We start from the raw sequence: 26,238 nt of genomic DNA, 5'->3' as shown, positions 1-26,238 counted from the left end.
TTAAAATCAACTTCTGGTCTCATTCTTGATCTCAATATTTCACCCTTAAGTATGATGTTTACTTCTCGCAAATACCCTTTATCAGACTGAGGAAGTTCCCCTCTTAGTTTGTTGAGAGTCTGTATTTCTTGTGATAAATAATTGTTTAGTATCATTAAATGCTTTTTCTGCATCTTGTGAAATGGGGACTTCCCCCCTCTTTATTCTGTTAATGAGGTAAAATACATTGATTTTTAGATGTTAAACTGATCTTGCATTTCAAGAATGAATCCCACTTGGTTATGATATACTGTCCTTTTTTACATATTGCTGGATGTGATTTGCTGTATTTTCTCTAGAATTTTAGAGTCTATGATCATGGGAAATAGCAGCTTTTAATTTTCCTCTTGTAATGTCCTTGTCATGTTTTGGTATTGAAGTTATGATGCCCTCATAAAATAAGTTTGACAGGGTCTCTGCTGTTTCTATTACTTTTTAAAGTTTGAGTAAAATGGCATTATTAATCTTTTTCTAATTTTTTAATTTTTTTTTAAAGTAATCTCTACACCCAGTGTGGAGATCAGATTCAGAATCCTGAGAGATCAATAGTCACCTGCTCTACTGACTGAGCCAGCCAGGGACACCCTCCCTCTTTTTAAAATTTATTAAACTGTGTTATTTCTTTAGAGTTTGAAAGAATTCACCATCAAAGCCATCTGGGCTTGAAGTTTTCAATATGGGAGGCTTTAAACTGCAGATTCAATGTCTTTAATAGGTATAAAAATCTTGAATGAATTTTGGTAAATTGTGTTTTTTGAAAACTTCATCCATTTCATGCAAATTTTCACATACTCCTTTTCCTATTACTGTATCTAAAAGTAACCAAAGAGTTGAAGAGGAAATGGTTTTTCCTAGAATTCAAGTTTATAAATTATTTGTCCAAAAATAAATTATCAGGGTTCCTGGGTGGCTCAGTGGGTTAAAGCCTCTGCCTTCGGCTCAGTTCATGATCTCTGGGTCCTGGGATCGAATCCTGCATCAGGCTCTCTGCTCAGCAGGGAGCCTGCTTCCCCCTTCCTCTCTCTCTGCCTGCCTCTCTGCCTACTTGTGATCTCTGTCAAATAAATAAATAAAATCTTTTTAAAAAATAAATAAATAAATAAACGATCAATTTAGAACCTCACTATTTTGTAACCCCCAATGAAATCATGCGTCTAGGCAGTCATTATTAATGGCTGCTCAAAACATTAAGCAATAAGCTGATAGGAAGTTTTATAATGGTTGATTTAGGCTGACACGACTTGAACCCACTGATCAATTTTAATGCTCCCCAAAGAGAAATAACCAGAAATTACGTGTCCCCTCTTGTGATATAACACAAAGCACACACCACCACCTATGAAATGTTGTTGGCCATCCCTGCAACCAAATCAAACCTGAATCCAATTATGTCTGTTTACCTATCAGTTGACAGGTAACTCGGGGGCCAAAAGAACATGTTAAATGACACGGCAAGAAGGCAATCAGCAGCAATCAAAATAGAGAAGTTCTAGGAAAATGATGTGGTTTCTTAAACAAATTATTTTTTTAAAAAGGGAGCTGGGGACTATAAAGTAAGAGAATTAAAAAATTATAATTTAACAGCAACCAGATACAATGTGTGGACCCTGTTTACTGATTTGAGAAAACCAACTGTAATAAAAAGAAAAAAAACTTAAGATCATTGGGGAAATTTGAATAGTGAGTGGATATTTCATACTATTATGGGATTATTGTTATTCTTTTGGTGTGATAGTAGTAATACAGTTTTTTTTTAAGGGTCTTTATCTTTTAGAGATATGTCAGAAGTATTTACTGGTGAAATGATATATCTTGGGTATATTTCAAAATAATTGCGGGGGAGGGGTGGTTATAGGTAGTGGGAGAGTGTGGCAGAAATAAGATTGGCCACATGTTGATAACTATGGAAGCTGAGTGATGGATACATGAAATTTTGTTATATCGTTCCCTCTACTCTTATATATGTTTAGTAATTTCCATAATAAAGTTTTTAAGAACCCTAACAGTGCTGGAAAACAAAGGTGCCATTCACAGACCAAAAATGTGAAATGTGAAACATCTGAAAGCAGAGGGGATCAGAAGAGAAGTCAGAGGACAGGAAACCACAGATTAAGTCACCAGAAGGCTTCTTGCCAAAGCAGCCTCAAGAAAAAAGAGAGTGGGGAAGTATGCCCTCTCAGAGTGATGTATTTTCAAAACTTATTGGCATGAGTTGGAACAATTACGATCCTTTCTCTCCACCTTGCCCTTTTCTCCCCTCACCTGAATAGAACTGCTGATCGGAAACGTCCAAGAATGTTCTCTAAAGAAACTGGCCCTAATGAGGTGAAAGCCTGAGAAAATAGAATTGGCACTAAGCCAAGTGCAGGGACCAGAAAACAGAGATCATCCCTCTAGCTGTCTCCATCCCTCCAGCTGTCCAGTAAGTTCTCCATGGAACTGCACTTGTCTACTACTCCCTGTGCCCCGCCTACATATAAGAAGGTCTTCTACAGCTACAACCTTTTTAAAAAAAAAAAAAAAAAATTATTTATTTATTTGACAGAGACAGAGAGCAAGTGGGGGAGGGGCAGAGGCAGAGAATCCCAAGCATGGAGCCTGACACAGGGCTCGACCTCACAACACCGAGATCAGGACCTGGTCCAAAACCAAGGGGTGGTAGCTTAACCAAGTGTACCACCCAGCCACCCCTAACCTGTCTTCTTGAACTGAACCTGTTAAAGCAGACCTGTAGAGCTACAAAGAAAATCCACTCCAGCTATCTATATTAATCAAAGCAATCATTTTATTCATAAATACAAATGGAAACCCAAGAGCTGACAGATCCTTGAGGAAAAAACCAACCCCACAACAGAAAAGTAAAATACAAAAAGTGAAATACAAACAGACTGCAATGAGAAAGGAATGACCAGAGATACAAACAGTATGCCTAGAAAATGAATGAGTGAACATTAACTGTTAACCTCCATATTTTAATTAACAAGCTAAATAATGAACTTGAAAGACCAAACTGGAGTTAAATTAAGGAGCTGTTCTAGTATATAAAGTAAAAAATAAACAGAAAATATTAAAAAGTGATGAAGGAAAAATCTAGAAACTCCAACACCTAATTAATCAATGTTCCAGAAGCAGCAGATACACAAGATTCTTCAGGGAAGAAATAATCAAAATTATTATTACAATACAATTTGCAAAACACGCTGTTAGAGGTATGTCAAAGGGACACAGGAGCCCTCGGAAAATGCTCCCAATGGACAAAGCTGGACAATTAGATCAAAATAAAAGTAGTATTGAATTAGAGCCCAAAGCATAAAATAAATCCCCATGAGTCCTTACTGATACAAATGATCAAGTAAATTAATAAACGGGGTAGAAAACACTTACCTCCTGTGCAGAATTTAAAATAATTTATGTAGATTCGCCACTCTAAAGGAAGGGTAGACTAATTCCCCCCTCTTTACGTATGGGGCTGAACACAGTGACTGCCTTTCCAACAGCACAGTAATGGAAAGTTAACTTGACAGTGGAGAAACCTGACCAACAGCCAGGTGATTGGGGCCACCAACAGCAGTGATTGTCATGTTGATAAGTATGAACCCTTGAGGTGACATGATGAAAACGGCACTTCACCTCTGTGATCTTCTTCCTCAAAGCCTGTAACTCCAGTCCAATCATGAAAACACACCAGAAGAGGTTCAATACAGGAGCATTCTACAGTGTACCTGACCATCAAAAATAAGGCAAGTCTGAAAAGCTGTCAGGCCAAGAGAAGCTTAAGGAAAACAGGACAACTAAATGTTACATGATGGGGTGCCTGGGTGGCTCAGTGGGTTGGGCCTCTGTCTTCAGCTTGGATCATGATACCAGGGTCCTGGGATCGAGCCCCACATCGGGCTCTCTGCTCAGTGGGGAGCCTGCTTCCTCCTCTCTTCCTGCCTGTGATCTGTCTGCCAAATAAAATCTTTAAAAAAATAAATAAATAAATGTCACATGATACCCTGGAAGAGGGTCTGGGGTAAAAAAGAGGGGATATTAGGTAAAAACTAAATTTGAATAAAGTTAATAATGTATCAGCATTGGTTCATTAATTGTCACAAATGTACAACAATAATGTAAGATGTTAACAATAGGGAAAACTGTAGCGGTCTGGGGGAGACACATGGGAACTCTGTTCTATCCGATTTTTCTAGAAACCTCGAATTATTCTAAAAAATAAAGTCAATTTAAAAAGTACAATTTGCTTAAGCAAAAGACAAATCTTCAGAATGAAAGAATCTAAAGAAAGCTGAATATAGTGGGTGATAAACATTGTTTCATTTCCATGATTCTGAACCCCTCGATCTCACATTCACTGAGCACTTATTTGGGGCTCTCAATCTCACAATCTGGAGTGGGTTTAGACTCCTCCTACTGGCCTTGGTTTTTATTTTTTATTTATTTTTTAAAAAAGATTTTACTTATTTGACAGAGAGAAAGATCTCAAGTAGGCAGAGAGGCAGGCAGAGAGAGGGGGAAGCAGGCTCCCTGCTGAGCAGAGAGCCCCAAACGGGGCCATGCCAGGCCCCTGAGATCATGACATGAGCCAAAGGCAGAAGCTTAACCCACTGAGCCACCCAGGCCCTGGCCTTGGTTTTTAAATGTTAGCTATGTGTATCTTCTCTGTAATGACAGCAAACAGCAAAAGGACCCTAACATGGATTTTTTTAAAGGCTCTCTAATTCCGTATTTTAAAACTCATATTTACAGACAAATTTACGGAATTTCAAAACTACAAGAAAAAAAACTACAAAGCTTTCAAATGAAAAAAAAAAATACAAAAAAGGTTCCTCAGCAAGGTTCCTAAGCCAAATGACATCATGCAACATCAGTAGAATACAATGGAGCAGTGTCTTCAGAATTCGAAGGGAAAAATATCATCAATCCCAAAGTGTATGAGAACTAAAGATATTTTAAGCACACAAGAACTCAGAAAGTTTACCTCCCACACCTGTAACAATTAGTCAAGAAAATAGTTCAGCCAAAAATATAAGTAATCCAAGAAAGAACACATGAGATTTAAGAAACAGTAGGTGCTGCGTCTGTCCCAGATTGGGTTGGGGGCGGGAGGATTTGAAGGAAAATGAAGAGGCTTAATTACAGCTTGAGGTTTGGAGACTTCTCTACCGAACAGTGACGTTTTATAAACGTTTCCTTTTCTGTGGCTCTAATCCCACTGCTTGACTCTACATAGAATATTTATATAAAATCACATTGTGAATTCTGTTCCTTTTTCCGTTTGGAGTATGATTACTGATATACTCGGATTTACTTTTATCATCTTCTTTTAGGCTTCCTTTTTACTTTGTTTTCTCTATGCTTCTTCTTTTCCTGCCTTTAGACTGGATTGTTTATTGGTATGTTTGAAATGTGATTTGTTCACAACTAACAGTTCATTTATGGATTGCTCTTTCATAAGATTTTATTTATTTGAGAGACGTCGCGAGAGAGCAAGCACAAGTGGGGCAGGGCAGAGGGAGAGGAAGCAGCAGGCTCCCCGGTGAGTGGGGAGCCCGATGCAGGGCTTGATCCCAGGACCCTGAGATGACAAAAACCAGAGCCAAAGGCGGACATTTAACTGAGCCACCCAGGCACCCCTAAGGATTGCTCTTACAATTTTAATATATATGCACAAAGTATAAGCTTAATCAATAGTTTTGGAGCAATACAAGAACTTGACATTACAAATCCAAATATTATAGTTCTACATTCATTTTATTGCCCTTTTGTCCCCAAGTAGACATAACTATTGGTTTACACATGTAACACTTGCTTAGATTTACCCAGCGGTATAGTATTAGCTGCTGATGGCTGGACAGCTGCACTATTCTCCCGAGAATTGCTCTTACTAAGACAGAGCATCCCTGGCTGGGAGGTTACCCATCCCAACCCCTAAGGGCAGACTGCAACCAGTAATCTGACTGATAATGGGGATACAAAAAGCCAGCTCCCTTGCTACAATGGAGGACAACTCAGTGGACCAGTGTTAGTTTTCTACTGCTGCAACAAATGATCACAAACACAGTGGCTTGAAACAACACAAATTTATTCTTAGAGGTATGGAAGTAAAAAGTCCAACATGGGTCTCACCAAACTAAAATCATATCAGCAGGGCTATGTTCCTTGTTGGGGCCAATAGGGGAGAGTGTGTGTTCTTGCCTTTTCCAGCTTCAAGAAGCCAACAGTATTCCTTGGCTCGTGGCTCCCTTCCTCCATCTTCAAAGCCACAACACAGCACCTACCTAATCATTCTTTCATAGGCACATCTCTTTTTCAGACTCTTTCTTTTGCCTCCCTCTTCCTATCTCAAGAACGCTTGTGATTACATTGGGCCCAGGATACTCTGGAATAATCTCTTTGAGACTGGTTGATTTAGCAACTTCGATTACATGTGCAACCTTCATTCTCCTTTGCCATGGAAACTAATGTACTCACAGGGTCAGGGGGATTCGGACGTGAATATCTCTGGGAGGCCATTTTCTGCCAGCCACAGTCACAGTGCCCTTCAAGCTCCAGGGCTCTTTGCAGGTTCAGGCAAAGGTAGATTCCAGCTGAACCCATATAAAGGGACCTATAGGAGGTTGTGTCCTTATTTAACAGTAAACAATATTCATCATTACAACGTATAAAACTTTGTAGACGTGTAATAAATTGCTCCTACGAGGATGCAAAAAGGAAGGTGTTCTAGAACTAAATCCACATCTACCATAACAGGACGTCTAAGTCAAGTCATTTATCATAACACAAGGTCTAAGAAATGTGCTTGTAGTAAATACCACAAGAAACAACCTATAGTTGGAAGCTTCTGTGGGGAAAGAGCCACAACGTCGGCAAAAGGTAGAGCAGAGAAGCGCTCCCTTTTTTAGAAGCCTGATTTGTACCCAAATACTATCTGACGTCTTGAATTATGCACATCATTTAGACAAAAACTTAAAAAAATAAATTCAGTGAATGAAGCAAAAAAAAGTTCAAAACAAAAGAGTCCCTTAAAATAACAAGAACCTAAAAATACAAAGCAATAACCTATTGAATTCCTATTCCTAGATCTAAAGTAAACCTTTTACTAACTACAAATTAACATGTACTCACTACAGAGACTTAAGATGACATAAGGATGTGGGAAAATACAACGTGAAAATCCCATGCATACACCACACTTTCAGAGATGGTCTCTATGAGCATCCTTGTGCATACTTAATGCTCACAGATAGTTTTTCTAAAAAAGTGGGATCACACTGTTTGCAACCTGATTATGTCACTAACGTGTGGATCTGTCCAGATCAATTTATACAGCTCTATAATTCCTCTTAATAATTGTACAGAATTGTCATTTGAATGTACCATTAAAAGTAATAATAACCTGACAAAACTCAGGAGACCTGAGGATAGCAGGAAAGAGACAAGTTCATTTTCCTCATCTTTAATTACAGGGAGTTAGCAAATATTATCTAAAGTGGGAAATAAGGATAGGAAAAGAGTATGATATTTAAAGTAATAAAGGCATTTACTAGAAACACAAAATATATTAGCCATTAAAAAAGGGAAGTGGATGTGCACAGAATTCCTTAACTTTCAGAGTGGGCAATTCAATATATACCAACCAAACTTGGACAATAAAGATAATATAAGTATAAATATATTAAAATGTAAATAAAAAGAACTAATAATAATTGTTTTGTAAAAAGGGATGAGGGTAGGTGGTTATATCTTTCTGTCATCATAAATGTACCTACTGTTACAAAAAGATATTCGTATTCATAATATGTAACTGAAAATAGCTATTTATAAAACAGTACATAAACTATGCTCAACTTTTATACAAAATACATATGATGTGTTCATGCACCTGTAGAAAAGACTCCAAAGGCTACGTACTAAAATATGGACAACAGTAATCTCTAAGTACATCATATTATAAACATTCTATATATTCTTTATGTGGATGTATTTTTGTATAATGAGCGTATTTCATTTATATTGTATTGGAAATAAGAAACACATTAAGAATCATCTTTTTTGTGAGGGGGAAGAGGAGGGAGGGAGCTCTATAAGAGTAAAAAATAGAGATCAGTCAAAACGTCCTTAAATATCTTCTAAAGCCTAGGTCACAAAATACCTGTATTCCATACACTCAAGTTTAAATAAATCTTGCAGACATTATACCCTCGAACATAAAAATCCCCATTTTTATTTATTTATTTATTTAAAAGCCACATTTTAGACAAAGGCAGGCCATGGTTTTTCATTCTAACTAAGCCCCACCAAGTCGTTTCTGATGGAGCCTCTGATTTACTGGACTACTACCCAGAATAAGTTTCCCATAGGTAGACATCAACTCTAGCATAATAATTTTCACATACTCATTCACCCATTCACACTAACTGAATATCAGCCTTGAGCAAAGCATTATACAGCGTGCATCATGAGTTAAGAGATTGATTAACACAAATGACTGCCTCAAGTAGTGTATGACCTTGTGGGGAAATGGTGCAGACATGAGGCAGAATAAGGGTCACTGACATAGAAACAACAGTATGGAGAGCCTGGGTATTATTGCACATTTGTATACAAATATTTGCAAAACACATCAACAGATACTTCAAAATATACAAGTAAAAAGGAAGGACCATCTTTTTCAGCTCTCATTCATGTGTGGACTCTGAAACGTAGTTACTCCTCACCCTTATTTGCCACTAATCATATATGGCAGGTTCTCCTATATTATCGTGGAACTATTACAGAGGACGATTTTAGTCCCTCTTTGAGGGCAGACGTTTTTGTGTCCCCACTTTCCTCGTGTACCAAGCACAGGGCAGACACTGTAAATATTTCCAAAATGAGCAAACTGAGCTGGCTACTAGAACTTCCCAAGTAGCCTGCCTCACTGGAGGAGATGAAAGAATCATGGGGATACAGCACACTGAAGTGTGACCAAGGTTCCACCTCATCTCCTGTATTTTTCCTTCTAATTCCCCAGCAATGAAGGCTTGGCAAGGCCAAAATAGAGAAAAGCTCAAAGATAAAACAAGTATTTATAAGCAAAATCACTTTGTATTAAGAAAGTCTGGAGTTTTAGTTAGCACTGTATCTGAGGCACCGAGTAAAGGAAGAAACTGAAGATCAATCCCCATGTTCAATTCTAAAGAGTCATGATCACGAAAGCACACAGATTGTAACCAATCCTGAAAGTATGAACTGCCTCATGTTTCCAATACATGAAATTTACAAGGGGGGCTTCCTATAGAAAGGAGATGGCCTGCAGTCTTTCCAATCTGAAGACCCCAATGCACGTTGTTCTGCCGTTTTTTCCAATTTCAACACAGAATTCTACGAACAAAATGAATCACACAGAGTTTCTCAGGGCAAAGGAGCCTCTGAGAGAGTGTAATGTGGCCCAGAGAAACAAGTCAACTGGCCTAGGCTTCAACATAATGCTACCCAAACCGGAAAGCCTTAGCACATCTCAGATTAGATCAGAGAGACAATTGTCTTTAAGGTACAATTTCATAATGACAGAAAATCACGGTCTTTCAGACAGTAAATTCATACCATACTACCAGTATTTTAATGTGATTTTTACCTCTTTGTGAAGAAGGGGCCAAAATAACAATTAGGAATTTTAGAAATGAGAAAGGAGGTTCACTCAAGGTTAATAAAATGAATCAGTGACCCAACTACATGTATGCTCAAAATAATTAGTTCTGCCCGGGCTGCCAGGATAAATAAATTAATTAAAGAAGCTTATATAACAAGAAATTTTTGCAACTACAGGCATTTAAAGAAAAAGAGAGAGAGAGAGAGAGAGAGAGCGCTTTAGGCATGAGTATTTCCTTAGAAGAGCCTTCCTGCAACCTGTTTACTATACTTACAGAAGCAAAGTAAGAACTGCAGAAAACAACCACCTAAAAACTGGCATTAAATCTGTTTAATATCTTTAATAATTCTATTAACTTCTAAATCCTTCCACAAAAGGGTATTACAGTTCTTCAGTTTACTGCAAACAAATCTTTAAAAAAAAAAGCCAACCGCAATGTTGAAGCTATAATACAAATCTTTAATTACTGGCACTATACTATAAAGCAAGATGAAGAACATCTTATTTAAATAAAACAAGGATAGTATTTCGCTGGGGAATATATCCAACACATTTTTTCCCTCTATATATTTTTTTCCCTCTACATCCAATGGTGGTATTTTATAGGCTGATTTTAAAACAAATGCAAATTTTAAAAAAATAAATGAAAGACATGTTTTTGCTCAGGAATACTATTGTACATATACCGAATAGGTTGTTTTTACAGCAAATGCTAGTCTGCCAAACTTCAATGGCAAAACACTAAGCTGTGAGTTTGGTATTGCCCACCTAGTTGTTTCTTGCTGCCCTGGAGAATCTGGTGGTGAGTAATGTCAAGAAGCCACCTTGTTGCCACATTTCTCTTCTTAGAGGTGACTCCACTGTGACAGAATATTCATATCTTTAAGATGCAAGGCCTAGCAAAAAGCCTCCCACAAATCCACTGGATATCACAATGTTCTGTTTGATAAATTCTGTTGCCTGAAACAGAAGTTTGAACAAAAATACTCTTAATTGTGCTACAACATGGACGAACCTTGAAAATGCTATGCTAAGTAAAATAAGACAGAAAACATTGTACGATTCCACTGACATGAATAGTGAAATTCATCAAGACAGAAAGTAGGACAGAGAGTACCAAGGGCTCGGGAGAGGGGTCAATTGTGGGAATGTGTGCTTAATGGTTATAATTTCTGTTCAGGATGATGAAAAAGTTCTAAATGTGGACAGTGGTAATGGTTGCACGAAAGTGTGAATTCAGTACTTAATGCTACTAAATTCTGCCTTTTAAAATATCTAAAATGGTTAATTTTATGTTATGTGTATTTTGCCATAATAACAAAAAGAAAAAAATGATGCAAATTAAAGAAAAACACTCTTACTTATTGAATCTGGAGCTAAGTAACATTTTCACAGCTGTTTTCCCCAATTCAATAAATATTTGGCAAAGATTCTCATATACCTACTACCGCAGGTTCTGACTACCACACAGATGCCAAGGCTGTCCATTACAATCTGAAGGAGCAGAGCCCCAGCCAGATTGAGTAAGCTTCTTAGCTACTGAGATAACAGATATATATCGGTGGCAAAAAATCTCACAGGTAACAAGAAGCTCTAGGGCAGACATAAATGGTCCATTTAGCAAGTTATTAGCACAGATTTAGTAAATTCCCACAGCAGGTACAATGATCTTTGTTAACAGTCCACTTGGCCAGCAAGAAAAAATGTACAGATCAAATAAAATCACCTTGATAAAATGCTTACCCCAAATGAAACCATGAAAAAGCAATCAAACAAAGCCAGACTGTGGGATATTCTCCGTAGGTGCTTCAAAACTGTCAATATCATGAAGGGCGGGGGGCAGGACAAAAATAAACACAAACACAGACGACAGCTGCTAGAGACTAAAGGAGACTTCAGAGACATGATAACCAACTGCAATATATAATTCTTTCTGACTGTTTTTTTAAAGATTTTATTCTTATATAATCTCTACATCCAATGTGGGGTTTGAACTCACAACCCCCAGGTCAAGAATCACATGCTCCACTGACTGAGTCAGCCAGACACCCCAATATATAATTCCTGATTGGGGGAAAATGTATAAAAGACATTTTGTGGAAAAAATTTAATATTAACTGTTTAATATTAAATTTTAATTTAATTAGGAAATATTATTGCATCATGCTAATTTGAGGGATTCATAAGAGTAACTGTAGTTGTACAGGAGAGTATCTGTACTCTTAGAAGATATATGCTGAAGTATTTTAGAGTGAAAAGTAAGGATGTCTTAAATGAATAGGAAAAAGAAAGTATAAATCACATGTACATACACACACAGAGAAGGAAAATGTAAAACAGGTAAATAGGTAAAGGGTATTTGGTATTCACTGTATTTATCCTTCAATTTTTCAAATGGTCTGAAATTTTTCAAAATTAAAAGTTGGGGGTATTAAAAGAACATAAAACAAAGGCAAGGAGTATGCAATTCAATTCTAAACAGAGGATAAGAATCAAAATATACATTAAAACATTAATAAAACTAAATTAATAAAATATACACATTTTCAAAATATCCCACCTCACGAAAAAAATAGTTAGTTTTAGTTTTACCACACTTTGTCTACACAGGCACACATTTGTAAAAGCAGAGGGAACCTGGAAGAATAATGTTATCAGCTTTTACATGCAGATCAAAGTAGGTGGGAGATTAGCAGGGGAAACTCTTAACCACTTTAAAAAAAAAAAAAAAAAAAGGACCTTTTTTTTTTTTTTTAAAGTCATCTCTACACCCAATGTGGGGCTCGAATTCACAACCCCAAGGTCAAGAGTCATGTGCTCTTCTGACTGAGCTTGCTCTTTGACTCCAATGATGACTGATTTAAATAAATAGTGGCTTGATCCCAAATTTTATTTAACACTCTACACATGACCAAAACACTTACTTTTTAGAAGAAGATGATCACTAATCACATTTTCTGTAACGTGGAACCCATATAGAAAAAAAGGAGCCAGGAGTGCCTGGCGGGCTCAGTCGGTAAAGCACGGGACTCTTGATCTCAGGGTCACGAGTTCAAGTCCCAGGCTGGACACAGAGATTACTCATTTAAAAAAGAAAGAAAGAAAGAGAGAAAGGAAAAAAAGAAAAAGAAGGAGTTAAAATGTACACTGTCTTACTTCTTCAATTATATTGTTGATTTCAGGTGCTGCCTTATTTGCTCGCTTCTTAATCTGTCTTTTCGCTTTGTTTACATCTTTTTCAACTCTCTTCCAGTCAATCTGCACATAGCCACTGTGACTGGCAATCTGCAAAAATACAGTAAAAATGGTTAATTCTAAACCAACTAGATTGTTAACAAATCTATTACAGAGAAATATATGGACATCTAGATTTCAAGAAATCTATGAAGCTTAGAGATAAGCTATCACAATTTATTCATTTAACAAATACCGAGTGCCTACTCTGTGGCAGGCAGTATTTTAGCCTCCCAAACTATAGCCAGTAACGAGGGAGATAGAAGTCCCCACTTTCAGAGAACTCTGTATCCATAAGGGGGAAAAAAGATATCAAACAAAATTAATTACTTAGATGTGATGAACACTATGTTAGGAAACATACAGTACATGATGGGAAAAGATTCCAAAAACTGTATTACAACTGTACTATAATATTATCATAACTTTTGGAATTTGGCAATTAGCTGAAAAGACAAAGAGACAATCCAAATTATACAGCTAATTAACAAGTACCTTTTAATTAAACAGATGTTTAATTACAAGGAATCAGAAGCCAATCAGGTATTAGGTCACTAAAGAAATCTAAAGTAGCCTGATAAAGGGCTCTTTACTAACTCTTGACTCTTGACTTAAGAATACTTTCGGGGCGCCTGGGTGGCTCAGTGGGTTAAGCCGCTGCCTTCGGCTCAGGTCATGATCTCGGGGTCCTGGGATCGAGTCCCGCATCCGGGCTCTCTGCTCAGCAGGGAGCCTGCTTCCCTCTCTCTCTCTCTGCCTGCCTCTCTGTCTACTTGTGATTTCTCTCTGTCAAATAAATAAATAAAATCTTAAAAAAAAAAATTAAAAAAAAAAAAAAGAATACTTTCTGGTGGGGCGCCTGGGTGGCTCAGTGGGTTAGAGCCTCTGCCTTCAGCTCTGGTCATGATCTCAGGGTCCTGGGAGCAAGCCCCACATCGGGCTCTCTGCTCAGCAGGGACCCTGCTTCCCTCTCTCTCCACCTGCCTCTCTGCCTACTTGTGATCTCTCGCCGTCAAATAAATAAAATCTTTAAAAAAAAAAAAAAGAATACTTTCTGGTAATCGCTTTTGAAAATAGAATACAAAAGACATGCTCTACACAAGTTTCCTACCATAAGTCCTTTTAATAAAACTAGAACTAAATGCTAATTAACTATAAGAAAACCCCTCATATGGTATTATGAGACACTACAAAATCTGAACAGGAACAAAAGCATAGTGTGTAAGCCAGTACCATAAATTAGTCTCTCCTAATAATAAAATCAAAAAGTAAAGAATCACATTAGTAGTAGACTATTAAGCCATGAACACCATTATAAATCACTTCTATCAAGGTTATGCTTTTTGGGGGGGTAATTTTGTAAGGCATCCCTTGACTTTAAACCACAAATAAAAATACTTCCAATAATAAAACCATCTGATTTTATAGAAGTAGGTTGACTGGGAATTTTAAGTTCCATTTTCACTATGATTACAGACTCCACAGAGGAATGTCTTTATCTGCATTCCTTCCTGTATTTATTCACCTATTATCACTTCAAACTGCAGCCTTAGCAAAAAAGAGTGGTGATCAAATCAAATTCAAGTGAAAGCTTTTCCTGGCAGTCCCTGACAGAGTAATTTGAGTCACAGGCATGGAGATGATGGTGAACCTCAGCGACCCTCCCGTATATGGCAGTTAAAATACAAGAGCTCCAGAATTAATAAAAGCAAGCATTCAAGGGGAGTTGAAACTTACAGGAAAGGAACAAGGTAAGGTGAGGTACCCATTTTTCTGGTTTTATCCTGAGGGCAGGATGCACTTGCTGGGTAGGTAAAATTTAAAGAGGAAACGTTCCATCTCTCTGGCCCAAAGAACCAAATGACAGAGTCCACAACAATAACAGCTATCAGAAATGAGAGAGCTAGATAGGGGAAGCTCCAAATTCTATGTGTAAACTCTACCCAAGTCCTAAAGCACACATTCATGGGGCAGAGCCACACATTCTGGCCAAAGCTAAAGAACTGAACTGAGATTTGAGCCGCTACCCACCACAGGTGAAAAAGAGCTTACAGTTTGAGTCTAACCAAGCTAACTGCCTACTAAAATCAACATATCAACACTCTTCAGAGGAATAAAATAGAATCCAGAGTTTCTACAACTTAACATTCCCAATGCCCAGGATAAAATCCAAACTTATTTGATGTAGGATAAAACAGGAAAATGTGGCCTAGTCTCAAAAGAAAATCAACAGATGCCAACCTTAAGATGACCCAGTTAGTGGAATTATCAGGACTTTAAAACTGCTGTTGGAACTACGCTCAATAATAACTATGCCTGTAATCAATGAAAAGTAATCTCACCAGAGATATAGAAAATTTAAAAAGAACCAAATGAAAATTCTAGCATTGGAAAATACAGTATCTGAAAGAAAATTCTTGAAAAGGCTTAATGGCAGAAGGCAGATGACAGAAAAAAGAGTGTGAACTTGAAGTTAGACACTAGAAATTCTACAATTTGAAAAAAACGATTGAAAAAATAAATGGACCTCAGGACATTATCAAAAAGCCTATCATGCATGTACTCAGAGTCATGTTCAGAAAGAGAAGAGAGAAGGAATAGGAGGAAACAAATCTCTAAATAATGGTCAATGGGGCGCCTGGGTGGCTCAGTTAGCTAAGAGGCGCCCCAGTTAGCTAAGCGTCTGCCTTCAACTCAGGACTGCTCCCTTATCAGTCCTGGGACTGAGCCCGGCACTGCCTGCTTCTCCCTCTGGCTGTCGCTACCCCCTCTCACTCTCTCTCTTTGACAGACAAAAACATAAAACAAAATCTCAAAAAAAAATAAAGAAAGAAAGAAAAAGAAATAATGGTCAAAACCTTCCCAAACATGGTTAAACACATAAACTTACAGATTCAAGCTCAGTGAACTCCAGGTAATAATCTAACACAATTATGAAATAACAATACTCAGATGACTTTGGGGGAGGGGGATGGGTGTGGCACAGAGGAACATAAAGCATGCTAGTGTGTGAGATGGTGGGGCGGGGGTGGGCAAGGAAAATCCAATAAATGAGTTAAAGTCTCACATTCTGTAACAGGAAGCCAGTAGTTAATACCTCAAACTGAAAGATCAAGAAGTATTCAATTAACTTGTTTAGGAAAAAGGAAAGAAATACCTTAAGAATCAGCTAAGAGTTCATGTAGTTGCCTCAAGGGAGGGAAAAATGGGAAAGATGGGTAGTGAGGGAGGCAGAGGATTCCTCTAATCTGTAACAAGCCTTGTACATGTATTTGACCCTTTGAACTAGGGGCATATACAATTCCAAAAACATTAAAACTAAATTTAAAGGACTTACATACCATTGTCTATTTTAGGATGGCAGTGTAAAATATGCACTGGAAAAGCTTTAAGTTCTAAGTAAATAAATTTTTATCTTAAAGTGTAAGTAAAGGTAACACAAATATGGAAGTGGGCCTAAAAAGCGTAGGGGCAATTAACTTGCACATGTTACTCTTATTTCCTCTTTTAGTTTCCTTCTAAGTTTGAAAGTGAGTTATATTTGGGGGAAAGCTGGTTTGATGCAGACAGGTCCCATATTCTTCTGCTTAGTGACTTCAAAGAATATGCAGACTAGGCACAAGAAGTAAAAGGAGGCAATGGAAAACATGGATTTGAATGGTGTGTACTGAGTGGACTGAAAAGGAATTCTGCGAAACTAACAGAATGGGCTGAAATTAATTCTCTTTATTCTATGAACATTTTCAGAAACTCTGTTTCAATCCAGTACCCTTTCTGACTAAAGAAAAATGACAACTGAGTTTTCAAAATAGCTATAGAATTAAACATGTTCTTGATTCTATATAAACACAAGTCAAAATCTGCTTAAATTGTCTTCTGTACAAATGCTGGCATGTTCATCCAAAGGCCTAAATTTAGATATTAACCATATTCCCTTTTATCTCTTACCACAAGGAACAAGCAATTACTCTTAATAATGCCAGTGAAAGAAAAAATTTTTTTAAAAAAACTTTTTAGTAAACAACTCAAAATCTGTTTTTAACACATACGAATCCAATCCCTTTGTACTTCAGGCAATGACACTGGTTATTATATGATCAATGGCTTTGGTGTTGAAGTTAAATTTTAGCTGCTATGAACATCAATCATTTTAAACATCTGGTAGGAGTGACAGTTCTCTGTATCTTTAAAATTATTGCTAACATTCATTCCCAGGGATTTTCAATTTTGGGATTTACTATATTTGATCTTAAGGGAACGATATTTTTGGAAAAATATATGCCAAACAGACACGAATGCCAGACAGTATCCTGATAAACATCCTCTAACCGCAAAGCGTTTTTAATCCTTATACTTAGAGGAACATGAACAAAACTAAAATTTCAAATCCCCTTGCCTCAGAAATAGGATTATGAATGATTTTTAAACCCAATTTTCCACTTTCTATATTATTATAGTTCCCTAGTTTAAAAAAACATGTTAAAAATTGCTAACAGCAATTTCCTCTGAGAAGGAAAACTGCATGGCTAAGAAATGGGGTAAAGAAAGAGATCTTTTGAATTTTAAATACTCTGTGTGGATTTTAAATATATGTTTAAAATAGTCAGGATGAAAAGGTTATATTATGGCTGAAATGTTTATTTTGCTGAAAAGATGTTTTAAGGGAAATTTGGGTCTGTAATAAAAAAAACGAGGCCTCAAACTTCTATAGTTGTCTTTTTAACTAGGATTTTTTTAGCTGGTATCAAACTATGCTTGTTGAATGTAGAAGTATTTAAAATTGTAGTCTTTCATGACTGATACCAGCTTTCAAAACTCACCTTAGGTTTCCCATAAACTGATACCTAAGAGAAAAAGTCCATCTTCTATTAAAATGGATGGGAATGAAATGGCTAAACTTGACTTTCTCAGTTCCTAGGGGCTACATATATAAGTAGAGGCAAAGACCTAAGGCTTGAACATACCTGAAGAAGAAGAAAGCCACCACCTACTGCAGTTGCTGCAAGCTTTCCAACTTTCTGGAACAAAAATCCCGCACACCTTTAACGAAAGAAGTGACGAAGATGAGAACAACCAATGATGTACTCAACTCTCTCCCTCTGCTCCTTTTATTGCTTTGCTAACAAATCTTAGTTCTTACTGTCTTCCCATTTCTTTGGATCATATCCCTTATCTGCTCAGAAACCCTCAGTGCTTCCCTTGTTCTACAGGCAAGTCAAAAGTGCACAGTCTAGGGGCCCCTGGGTGGCTCAGTCAGTTAAACATCTGCCTTCAGCTCAGGTCATGATTCCAGGGTCCTGGGATGGAGCCCCACACTGGGGTCAGCCCTCAGTGGGAAGCCTGCTTCTCCCACTCCCTCTCCCTCTGTGGTTTCCCCCTGCTTGTGCTCTCTGGTATCTCACCCTCTCTGTCAAAATAACTAAACAAAATCTTAAAAAAAAAAAATTGCACAATCTAAACTGTGATATGCTTAAAAATGAGGGATGGACAGAAGAGGAGGGGAATTTATAGGAAAAAAAGAGTGGCTCCTGAAACAATGTTGAGTACTCAGGACCTCATTATACTCCTCCTCCGATACTTGTCTAAGTTGAAATTCCCCATAATAAAAGTGATTTTGTTTTGTTTTGTTTTATAGATTTTATTTACTTTTGAGAGAGAGAGAGAGCGCGCATGAGCAGAGGGAAAGAGGGAGAGGGAGAAGCAGATTCCTTGCTGAGCAGGAAGCCCAATGTGGGGCTCGATCCCAGGACCCTGAGACCATGACCTGACCAGAAGGCAGATGGTTAACCGACTGAGCCACCCAGGCGCCCCTGATTTTTCTTTTTTAATGCAATCAAGATGTTCCATACACCTGGCCAACCCCCACTCTACCCAAACTTTCTGCTCTAATCCCATTAGTTTCCAAATGGATTATCACCACTGCTCAAGCTATTAATCTCCTCGCTTCTAGGGGTTTCTACCCAGCTCTGCTCATCTAAAGCTTTTTACCCTTTGAGTTCCAGCTCAAGTTCCACCTTCATGACTTAAGCCCACATTTCATGGCTTCCTTACCTACATCTCTATCTATGTCTATCTATCTCTATATTAAATCCATTTGTTTCACCTCTTCTGTAAGAATGTCACTCCACACTTCTTTTGGGATTCTCTCCTTTGGTGAGCTCATATTCCCTTCAGTATTCCATAGCCATACTGTGCAAAAGAATCCTGATCTCTAACTCTAGCCTTCTGTACTGGATTGAACAGGGCCCACGACCCACGACCCACCTCTAATCCATGTTCTTCCCAGAATCTCAGAATATGACCTTATTTGGAAAAGGGTCACTGAGGATGTAATTAGTTAGGATGAGGCCATACTGTAATAGGGTAGGCCCTAAACCCAGTATGACTTAATCCAACATGTCATAGAGACACTCAGAGGGAAAACAGCCATGCGATGGCACTGGAAGAGCTTGGAGTGATATGTCTACAAGCCAAGGAATGCCAGGGATTGCTGGCAAGCAACAGAAGCTAGGAGAGAAGCACACAGCAGATTTTCCCTCTGAGCAGGAACAAACCTGACTGACACCTTTCAGACTGCTGGCCTCCAGACCTATGAGAATAAATTTCTTTTGTTTTAAGCCATCTAGCTGTGGTACTTTGTTACAATAGCCCAAAGCAATGAGTACACCTTCATAAATGGAAAATTTACATTTCTATGGGCTTCTCCAGCACACAGAATGACAAACAAAATGTTCCAAAGCCAGAATCATCTTTCCAAGCAAATCAACTGTTGCTAAGGTCCCAATCTGTAAATGAGAACACCATTCTCTAGGTCTGCCTTTCCTGTTCATCTTAGATTCTGCCTCCTTCATCACCTTCAGGGTCCAACAGACTGCCGATTCTATGTACTCTTCCCGGAACATTATTTGACTCTGTCTTCTTTCCATTCTCAAGGACATCATTACCTTGCTTCCAAACGATACTAAGGGCCCTCTAGGTAGTCTTCACACCTCCCGCCTCTCCTTGCAATCATCCATCCTCGTATTTCTGATTATCATCAAAAACCTGTAACTACCTACAGCTGCATATAACCTCCTTAGCCTCCCATGCATGGCCTGAATTGGTCTGAAATGTTAAAACTAATGCCCATTCCTCCTTAACGTATGCCACAACAGCACATCGGTTTTATACCTTGAGATATTGGCAAAAATTTACTACACTGAATCTAATGTCATTGCAAAAAACCACCTATGTAATATTAGAGTCCTATTACTCAGTTCCTGGGTCGACACCTTGCTATAACCCAAACATATGTATCACTACAGAGACCCTCTCCCTCAGTAGGGGAGTCAGCAAAACAGGCTCTGATAAGGGAGCAGAGGCAGGCAGCAGCCAAGTCACAAGTATATCCCAGGAACCATGTCTCACAAGCATGTCTATCCCTTTCCTTGATGGCATGAGCCACTAAAATAAAGCTAACTCCCCCTGCTCTGTCTCTAGGCTTTCCAAGCAAACTTGTGCCAGTTATGGGGCTTCTCACCGAGTCTGGACTATAAGGAGAAAGCACACAATGATGTGATAATTCTACTGCTTGATTATTTTTTTAGTCTCTCTTATGACGGGGGCTTTAGGCTCAAACTCACAGTAACCAATCCCCCATGGCACCAAATTGTGAGCTTATCTGCATAGAGCACCAGATTCTCTATTACGGGAGGTCAAGGTACAACCTATTTGCAGAGGATCAACTGAATAAGCATGCCCCGACTAGGCATCTCGCTTCTAACTGCAGGGCTTTCCATAAACAGCATTAATAAGGACACATCATGAAGAAATACTGCAGCTCTGCATCACACGATCTTCACAATGCAGGTTTCTACCATAAAATCGCAGTCACGAAAAGGCAAAAAGGAGTGAGCCATTGTTCCAAGATACACGCAAAACACAAATCAAAAAATTTAACACCTATCAAGTTTAAATATGTAAATATTTAACAGAAGATAAATTTAACCTAGAAGCTAAGAAAAAAAGGGTTAGTCATAAGCTGAGCACCTCCACTAACACAGAAATTCTCTACGGTTGTGAACATTTTCAAAATAAAGGGTCACACTTTGTTATTTGGCTAATCTTTTATTCCAAGAAAAACAACTTGATCTATAGTATCAATTAGGTAATCATGCAGCCTAAAACATTAACTGGTTAGTTAGGTTAATGCTTATTAACTGTTCCTCCTTAATGCATTCCACAATATTATTACAGAGTGAGCAATCAGTCCTTTAACTCCAACAAAGACCCTGTTTAATTCCAACACTTCTTCAAATATAATAATCCAAATTAGTCCACAAAAATCAACAGAACCATCGGATTCATAATTTCACTGAGAATTTTACATGGCTCTCTACAGGGCTGATAATCCTGGAGACCAGTTCTACTGTGAGAGTCCTCAAAGGTTTTTCCAGTTGTTAACACTGAACAAGTAAACATTATTTACATACAATTAATTAACCCTTGTATGTTTCTTCCTTTCTACCCACTATCACTGAATCAGATACACTATGTTTGCTCAATGTGAGAAGGTGGAAAATGAAGAAAAAAAACAAAGGAAGGGAGAGGAGGGAACAGGGGAACAAGGGGTGGGCATGGGGAAGCCGATCACCAAAACCTCTGAGCCCCAGAGTGTACATCACAGCCATCATATCACAGAGAAAAAGCCTCAAGGTAGAGCTCTTCAGGGATTAACAGTATAAAGCCACCGAATGTCACAGTTAACTGGCCTGTTTACAAAAGGGCAGCAGTGAGGCTGCCAATGAAATTTAATGAAAAAGATGTTGTTCTCACCAGCCAGTCACTCCACCCATTACAATCTGGGTGGCTACCGAGTATTTTTCAACCATAGGTCCGGAACTGTGGCCAAACACTCGATTCCACCAATGGTGTCTTCTTGCATACTCAGTTAAATCCAACACTTCGTAAGACTCGTCATCGCTTTCATACTCTTCAAAATACAAAACGAAAAAAATAAATTGAGTCAAACAAAAGTCAGAAACATCCTGTACATTTTTAAATCTGTTATTAACTATTTTGGCCCACAGTAAAAATGCCCAGCTGGAAACAGTAGTTTGTTGAACCCAATCCCTGAGACTAGGGCCTCAAGAGTAAAGGGACCTAGCAGCTCCCTTCCAAAGGACCAGGAACTGGCTTAGGGGTCGGAGCCAGAGCCACATCAGTTACACAGAGGTGAGGGGTCGCCTCCCCAAATGGCATTAAGATCAGGTCAGAGTTTCACAGCATGAGGCGTCACCCCCAAATCTCAGTAGGGTCAGGGCCAGAATTAGATCCATTTCATCAGTGGGAGAAACTGGGCGGGGGGTGGGGGGGTCCTCCCCTGGCTGAACCGGTTAGGGGCTTGACAAGATGAAATTACTTCAGTAATTCATCTAAAAAGCACGTTTGATGATGGAAATGAGAACCAGAGGTGAAGTTAAGGCAGGAGGAGGGGCTGTGTTGGGGACGGGGGTCGCTCTCCGCCTGAGTTCTGCCTTGAGGGGAGGGGGTCTAGCTCCAAAGGGGTGCCTCCAAAACACAGAGCCCCAGGAGCCCTACGGCAGGGGGAAGAAGAGGCGCCCTCGGGAGCAAGGTCGAGAGATGTGAGCCGCGTCTTAGATACTACTTCGGGCCCCGGCCGCTCACCTTGGGGAGGGGGGTTCCGGGTCGCCATGATACCGCCGGCGGCCAGTTCTGAAGGTGGTCCCTGCCCACCCTCCTCTCCCCACTACTTTCAGAGACCTTCTAGGCCCAGGTGAAAATCTATGGTTTCTTTTTTCCTCCTCCCCTTCCAGGCGCGTTGTCCCGTCCCCGCCCCTCCTCTCAGCGCAGGGTCTTTCGCGCAAGCGCAAGGCTCAGAGTGGGGCGTGTTGCGGTGGGGGAAGGGTGGCCGCGCGAGGTCTTCTGGGAGTTGTAGTCCGTTGCCCTGCGCAACCCTTGCTTCCCACCCCACCCCCACCCTTGCTAGAATTCCAGTAACTAAATTTTGTCATTTTGTTTTAAAGAGCCTCAAGGCTGAAGGAGAGGCGGCGTCACGTGATGGTATAAAGCGCAAACCAGGCATTCTCAACACTGTACCAGAACATAAGCGCCTGAGAAAAAAGGCTTTAAAAACAAGACGAGAGAAACACTGTTTCAAACCGCACTCTTAAACAGATTTTTTTTTTTAAAGATTTTATTTATTTATTTGAGAGAGAGACAGTGAGAGAGAACATGAGCGAGGAGAAGGTCAGAGAGAGAAGCAGACTCCCCATGGAGCTGGGAGCCCGATGTGGGACTCGATCCGGGACTCCAGGATCATGACCTGAGCCGAAGGCAGTCGTCCAACCAACTGAGCCACCTAGGCGCCCCCAAACCGCACTCTTGAAAGGAGACAAGGGCATACTAAGAGGTGGAAAATTTTTCCAACGTGTTGCTACTGGGAACTGGAACCTGTTTATCCGCTCCCTCTCCACATGTTTCCTGCCAGGATCCCAAGGGAAGTAGAGGAAGGCCTAGGGACTGACCCAACACAATATTCAAGAGGACATAATTTTTCAGCCTCATTTTTATTATTTAAATCTGACAGAGGAACAAGGTCAAGCACTTCACGCAAAAGCCCCCCCGGATTCTGTAGAATGACAACAGTGTTGATTACCAAGCAGCTAACTCAGGTCCATATAAGCCTGGCCCTAAACCTGTTTTGAACTTACATTACACCTGTATGTGCTTTCCAATTAAAAAAGCCTTCTATGTACATGTTTTAATGGAAGAACAAGCAATTCTGGTATAGGTTATGTAGGGGCCCAGAGCAGGCTGCCCCCAAATGTACTGCAATGGCATATTGATTATCTTGCATTGAAGCTACCCCGGGGAACAACGGATGCAAGAACGCCCAGACCCTCCTCTGTCCCCCTGAAAGCAGGAAATAACTTTCCCTGTGTGAAAAATACCCTCCCTGTACTAAGAAGTAAGAAGACATCCTTATCACCAGAGATAGGAACCTTTAAAACCAAGATGACTGGAGAAATAAATCTTATTTTTTCTCCTAATCTACTACCTCAGCCAAAATTCTGCTTAGAATTCCTTACTCACTAAAGCTCCCTTACTAACTAAAGCTTTATCCTATCAGTTACTCACAAATTATTGTCTCTGTCTAAAACGTATCAAAACTATGTGCCTTGGTCATTTCTTTAGGGTCTCAATTTCATTATCGGACCTCCATGCATATGTAATAAAACTGTTTTTTTCTCCTCCTGTTCATCTGTCTCATATGAACTTAATTCCTAAACCAGCTAGAAGCAGTGTAGGGGGAAAGAAGGAAATTTCTCCCTTCCTTACAGTTGCGTTACTTAAAATATTGACTTGCATTAATTGCATTCAGCTTTTCAAATCCTAGTGCTTTAAATGCAAGGGTTCATTCTCTAAAGTTCCTCAGCCTGTGACTTCCCCAAATTCAATTGCAAGACTGGCTGGAGATATTAGCCTTCAAAGACAGTTACTTTTTTTTTTAAGATTTTATTTATTTATTTGAGACAGCACAAGCTGGGAGGAGGATCAGAGGAAGAGGGAGAAGCAGGTTCCTCACTGAGCAGGGAGCTGGGTGTAGGGTTTGATCCCAGGACCATGGGAATGTGACCTGAGCTGATGGCAGATGCTTAACTGACTGAGCCACCCAGGTGAGGTTAAAGACAGTTATTTAGTGTGAGATGCCACTTTTCATAAACAAAAAAGCTTGAAGGCTTTCCTTTTCCTCTCTTCAGATGTCCTCTCTGAAATATTTTTCTGCAAGTTAAAAGATCTGAGTTCATATGCTCTCTCTCCATTGCCCACCCCTCTCTTAATGAGGTGCTAACAAATAGAGACATAGCAGACAAGGGGCCACACAAAGAAGAGAATGGAGAAAAGAGAAAGGAGAATTACAAATTGCAAGAGAAAAATGGAGCGTTGACTGGGCCAGTGTCATCCTAGTGACACTTACACATAGTTCTAGAAATATCTGTCAACTACCGGAAAAGGTCACTTTCCTGTTAAGGCAAATGTGGTATTTAGAATCAAATGGTTACGGGGGCACCTGGGTGGTGCAGTCGGCTAGGCATCCACCTCTCAGTTTCAGCTCAAGTCGTGTTCTCAGGGTGGTGAGATCAAGCCCCAAGTTGGGCTCCAGCACTGAATGTGGAGTCTGTTTGGGATTCCCTCCCCCTCTCTCTCTGACCCTCCTAACCCTCAAAATAAACAAATCTTAAAAAAAAAAAAAAAAAAGAAAAGAAAAAGAAAGTTATGGAGAAATGAGGGAGAAAATGGAAACAAAACACTGCCCTTAAGATGCCAAAGAGTAGACTTTTGTATCTAAAATGTGTCCAATATATGTCCAAGAGTAAATTAAAGGCAATCATTTCTTCAAAAGCCTTGGGGGTGGAGAAGGAGATTTTGAATGTTCTTCCCTTCCTTCTTGCAGTGACACATCCCCTTGCCATTACCTTAAGAAAGTTGCTTGTAGAACATATTTTCTAGTGTGAGTTTTTTCATCCCACTAGCGAAAAAGCTGTCATTTTGTTGGCTCAGTGACAAATGGTCTAATGTGTGAGTTGTATACACAGACTTTAAAAAGCGCTATGATCCTCCTGATGGGTTCAAGAGGGTGGTTTTTTTTAATTCCCATTTTAATGAGTATATTAATTTTTACATGGCATTAATAAACATTTTCATTGTGAACAGTGATATCCTCTCTACAACTATGCCAAAACATAATTCGGGTAGTCCCCAACTTTTCAATGGCTAGTGTTCCAAAAGTTTATTAGTAATTGATGTGAAATCAAGAACATTCTCACTTTAATCCATAATGAAGATGTAAGGAAACTGTTCCCTCCTGATCTCCCCCTTCCTTCACTGGCTTTGGAAACCTCAATTATTAAAAAACAATGTAGTCAGAAATGAGAAAAACAAAAAATCAGACAAAACAACAAGCAGAAGAATACTTCACATTCCCTGGGCAAGCTAATCTCCCCCATTGGCCACAACTGTCACTCCCTACTAGACATCTGCATTTTGAATGATCTACAAGTTCGGCTAGTCTAAAACACGCTATCTTTGAAGCTACCCCAAAGGAACATCTACAACAAATTCAGACTCACTCTCCTTTTCCCTTCTCTTCTCTCCCACATTTATCCTGTACTTAGTACCACCCATGCTGTGGCATCCATCCTCCTTGATGTTCTCCAAAGCCATTCTTTGGATCACAGCAAAGGCCTCTCAACTGGCTTCTTCCTGTGTTTTACTCTTAACTGGCTTCTTCCTGTGTTTTCGTGCTTCGCCCAATCCCACCCCAATCCTAT

The 26,238-nt window shown here is 39.2% G+C and overlaps 1 protein-coding gene across 1 annotated transcript; it reads right to left on the bottom strand.

The window, feature by feature from the left end:
- Nucleotides 1-10,108: 10,108 nt before the first annotated feature.
- Nucleotides 10,109-22,749, bottom strand: FUNDC1 (FUN14 domain containing 1). Its single transcript, XM_044234969.1, has 5 exons — nt 22,571-22,749; nt 21,719-21,875; nt 17,869-17,944; nt 12,827-12,955; nt 10,109-10,630 (listed from the first exon to the last, which is right to left on the bottom strand). Exons 1-5 carry the CDS (start codon nt 22,596-22,598, stop codon nt 10,553-10,555), a joined length of 468 nt encoding a protein of 155 aa, XP_044090904.1. The 5' UTR covers nt 22,599-22,749; the 3' UTR covers nt 10,109-10,552.
- Nucleotides 22,750-26,238: the final 3,489 nt, after the last annotated feature.

Source organism: Neovison vison, chromosome X (assembly GCF_020171115.1).
Source record: "Neovison vison isolate M4711 chromosome X, ASM_NN_V1, whole genome shotgun sequence".
Lineage (NCBI taxonomy): Eukaryota > Metazoa > Chordata > Mammalia > Carnivora > Mustelidae > Neogale > Neogale vison.
The sequence above is the reverse complement of the archived record's forward strand: the minus strand, read 5'-3'. Positions and strand labels throughout refer to the sequence as shown.

Excerpts from the sequence above, each read along its gene's own strand:
- FUNDC1 (XM_044234969.1), bottom strand. The coding sequence starts at position 22,598 with ATGGCGACCCGGAACCCCCCTCCCCAAG. Across the intron at positions 17,945-21,718 it reads ATGGGTGGAGTGACTGGCTG|GTGTGCGGGATTTTTGTTCC; the intron begins GTGAGAACAACA and ends CTTTCGTTAAAG. Across the intron at positions 12,956-17,868 it reads GTGGCTTTCTTCTTCTTCAG|ATTGCCAGTCACAGTGGCTA; the intron begins GTATGTTCAAGC and ends GTATTTTTGCAG.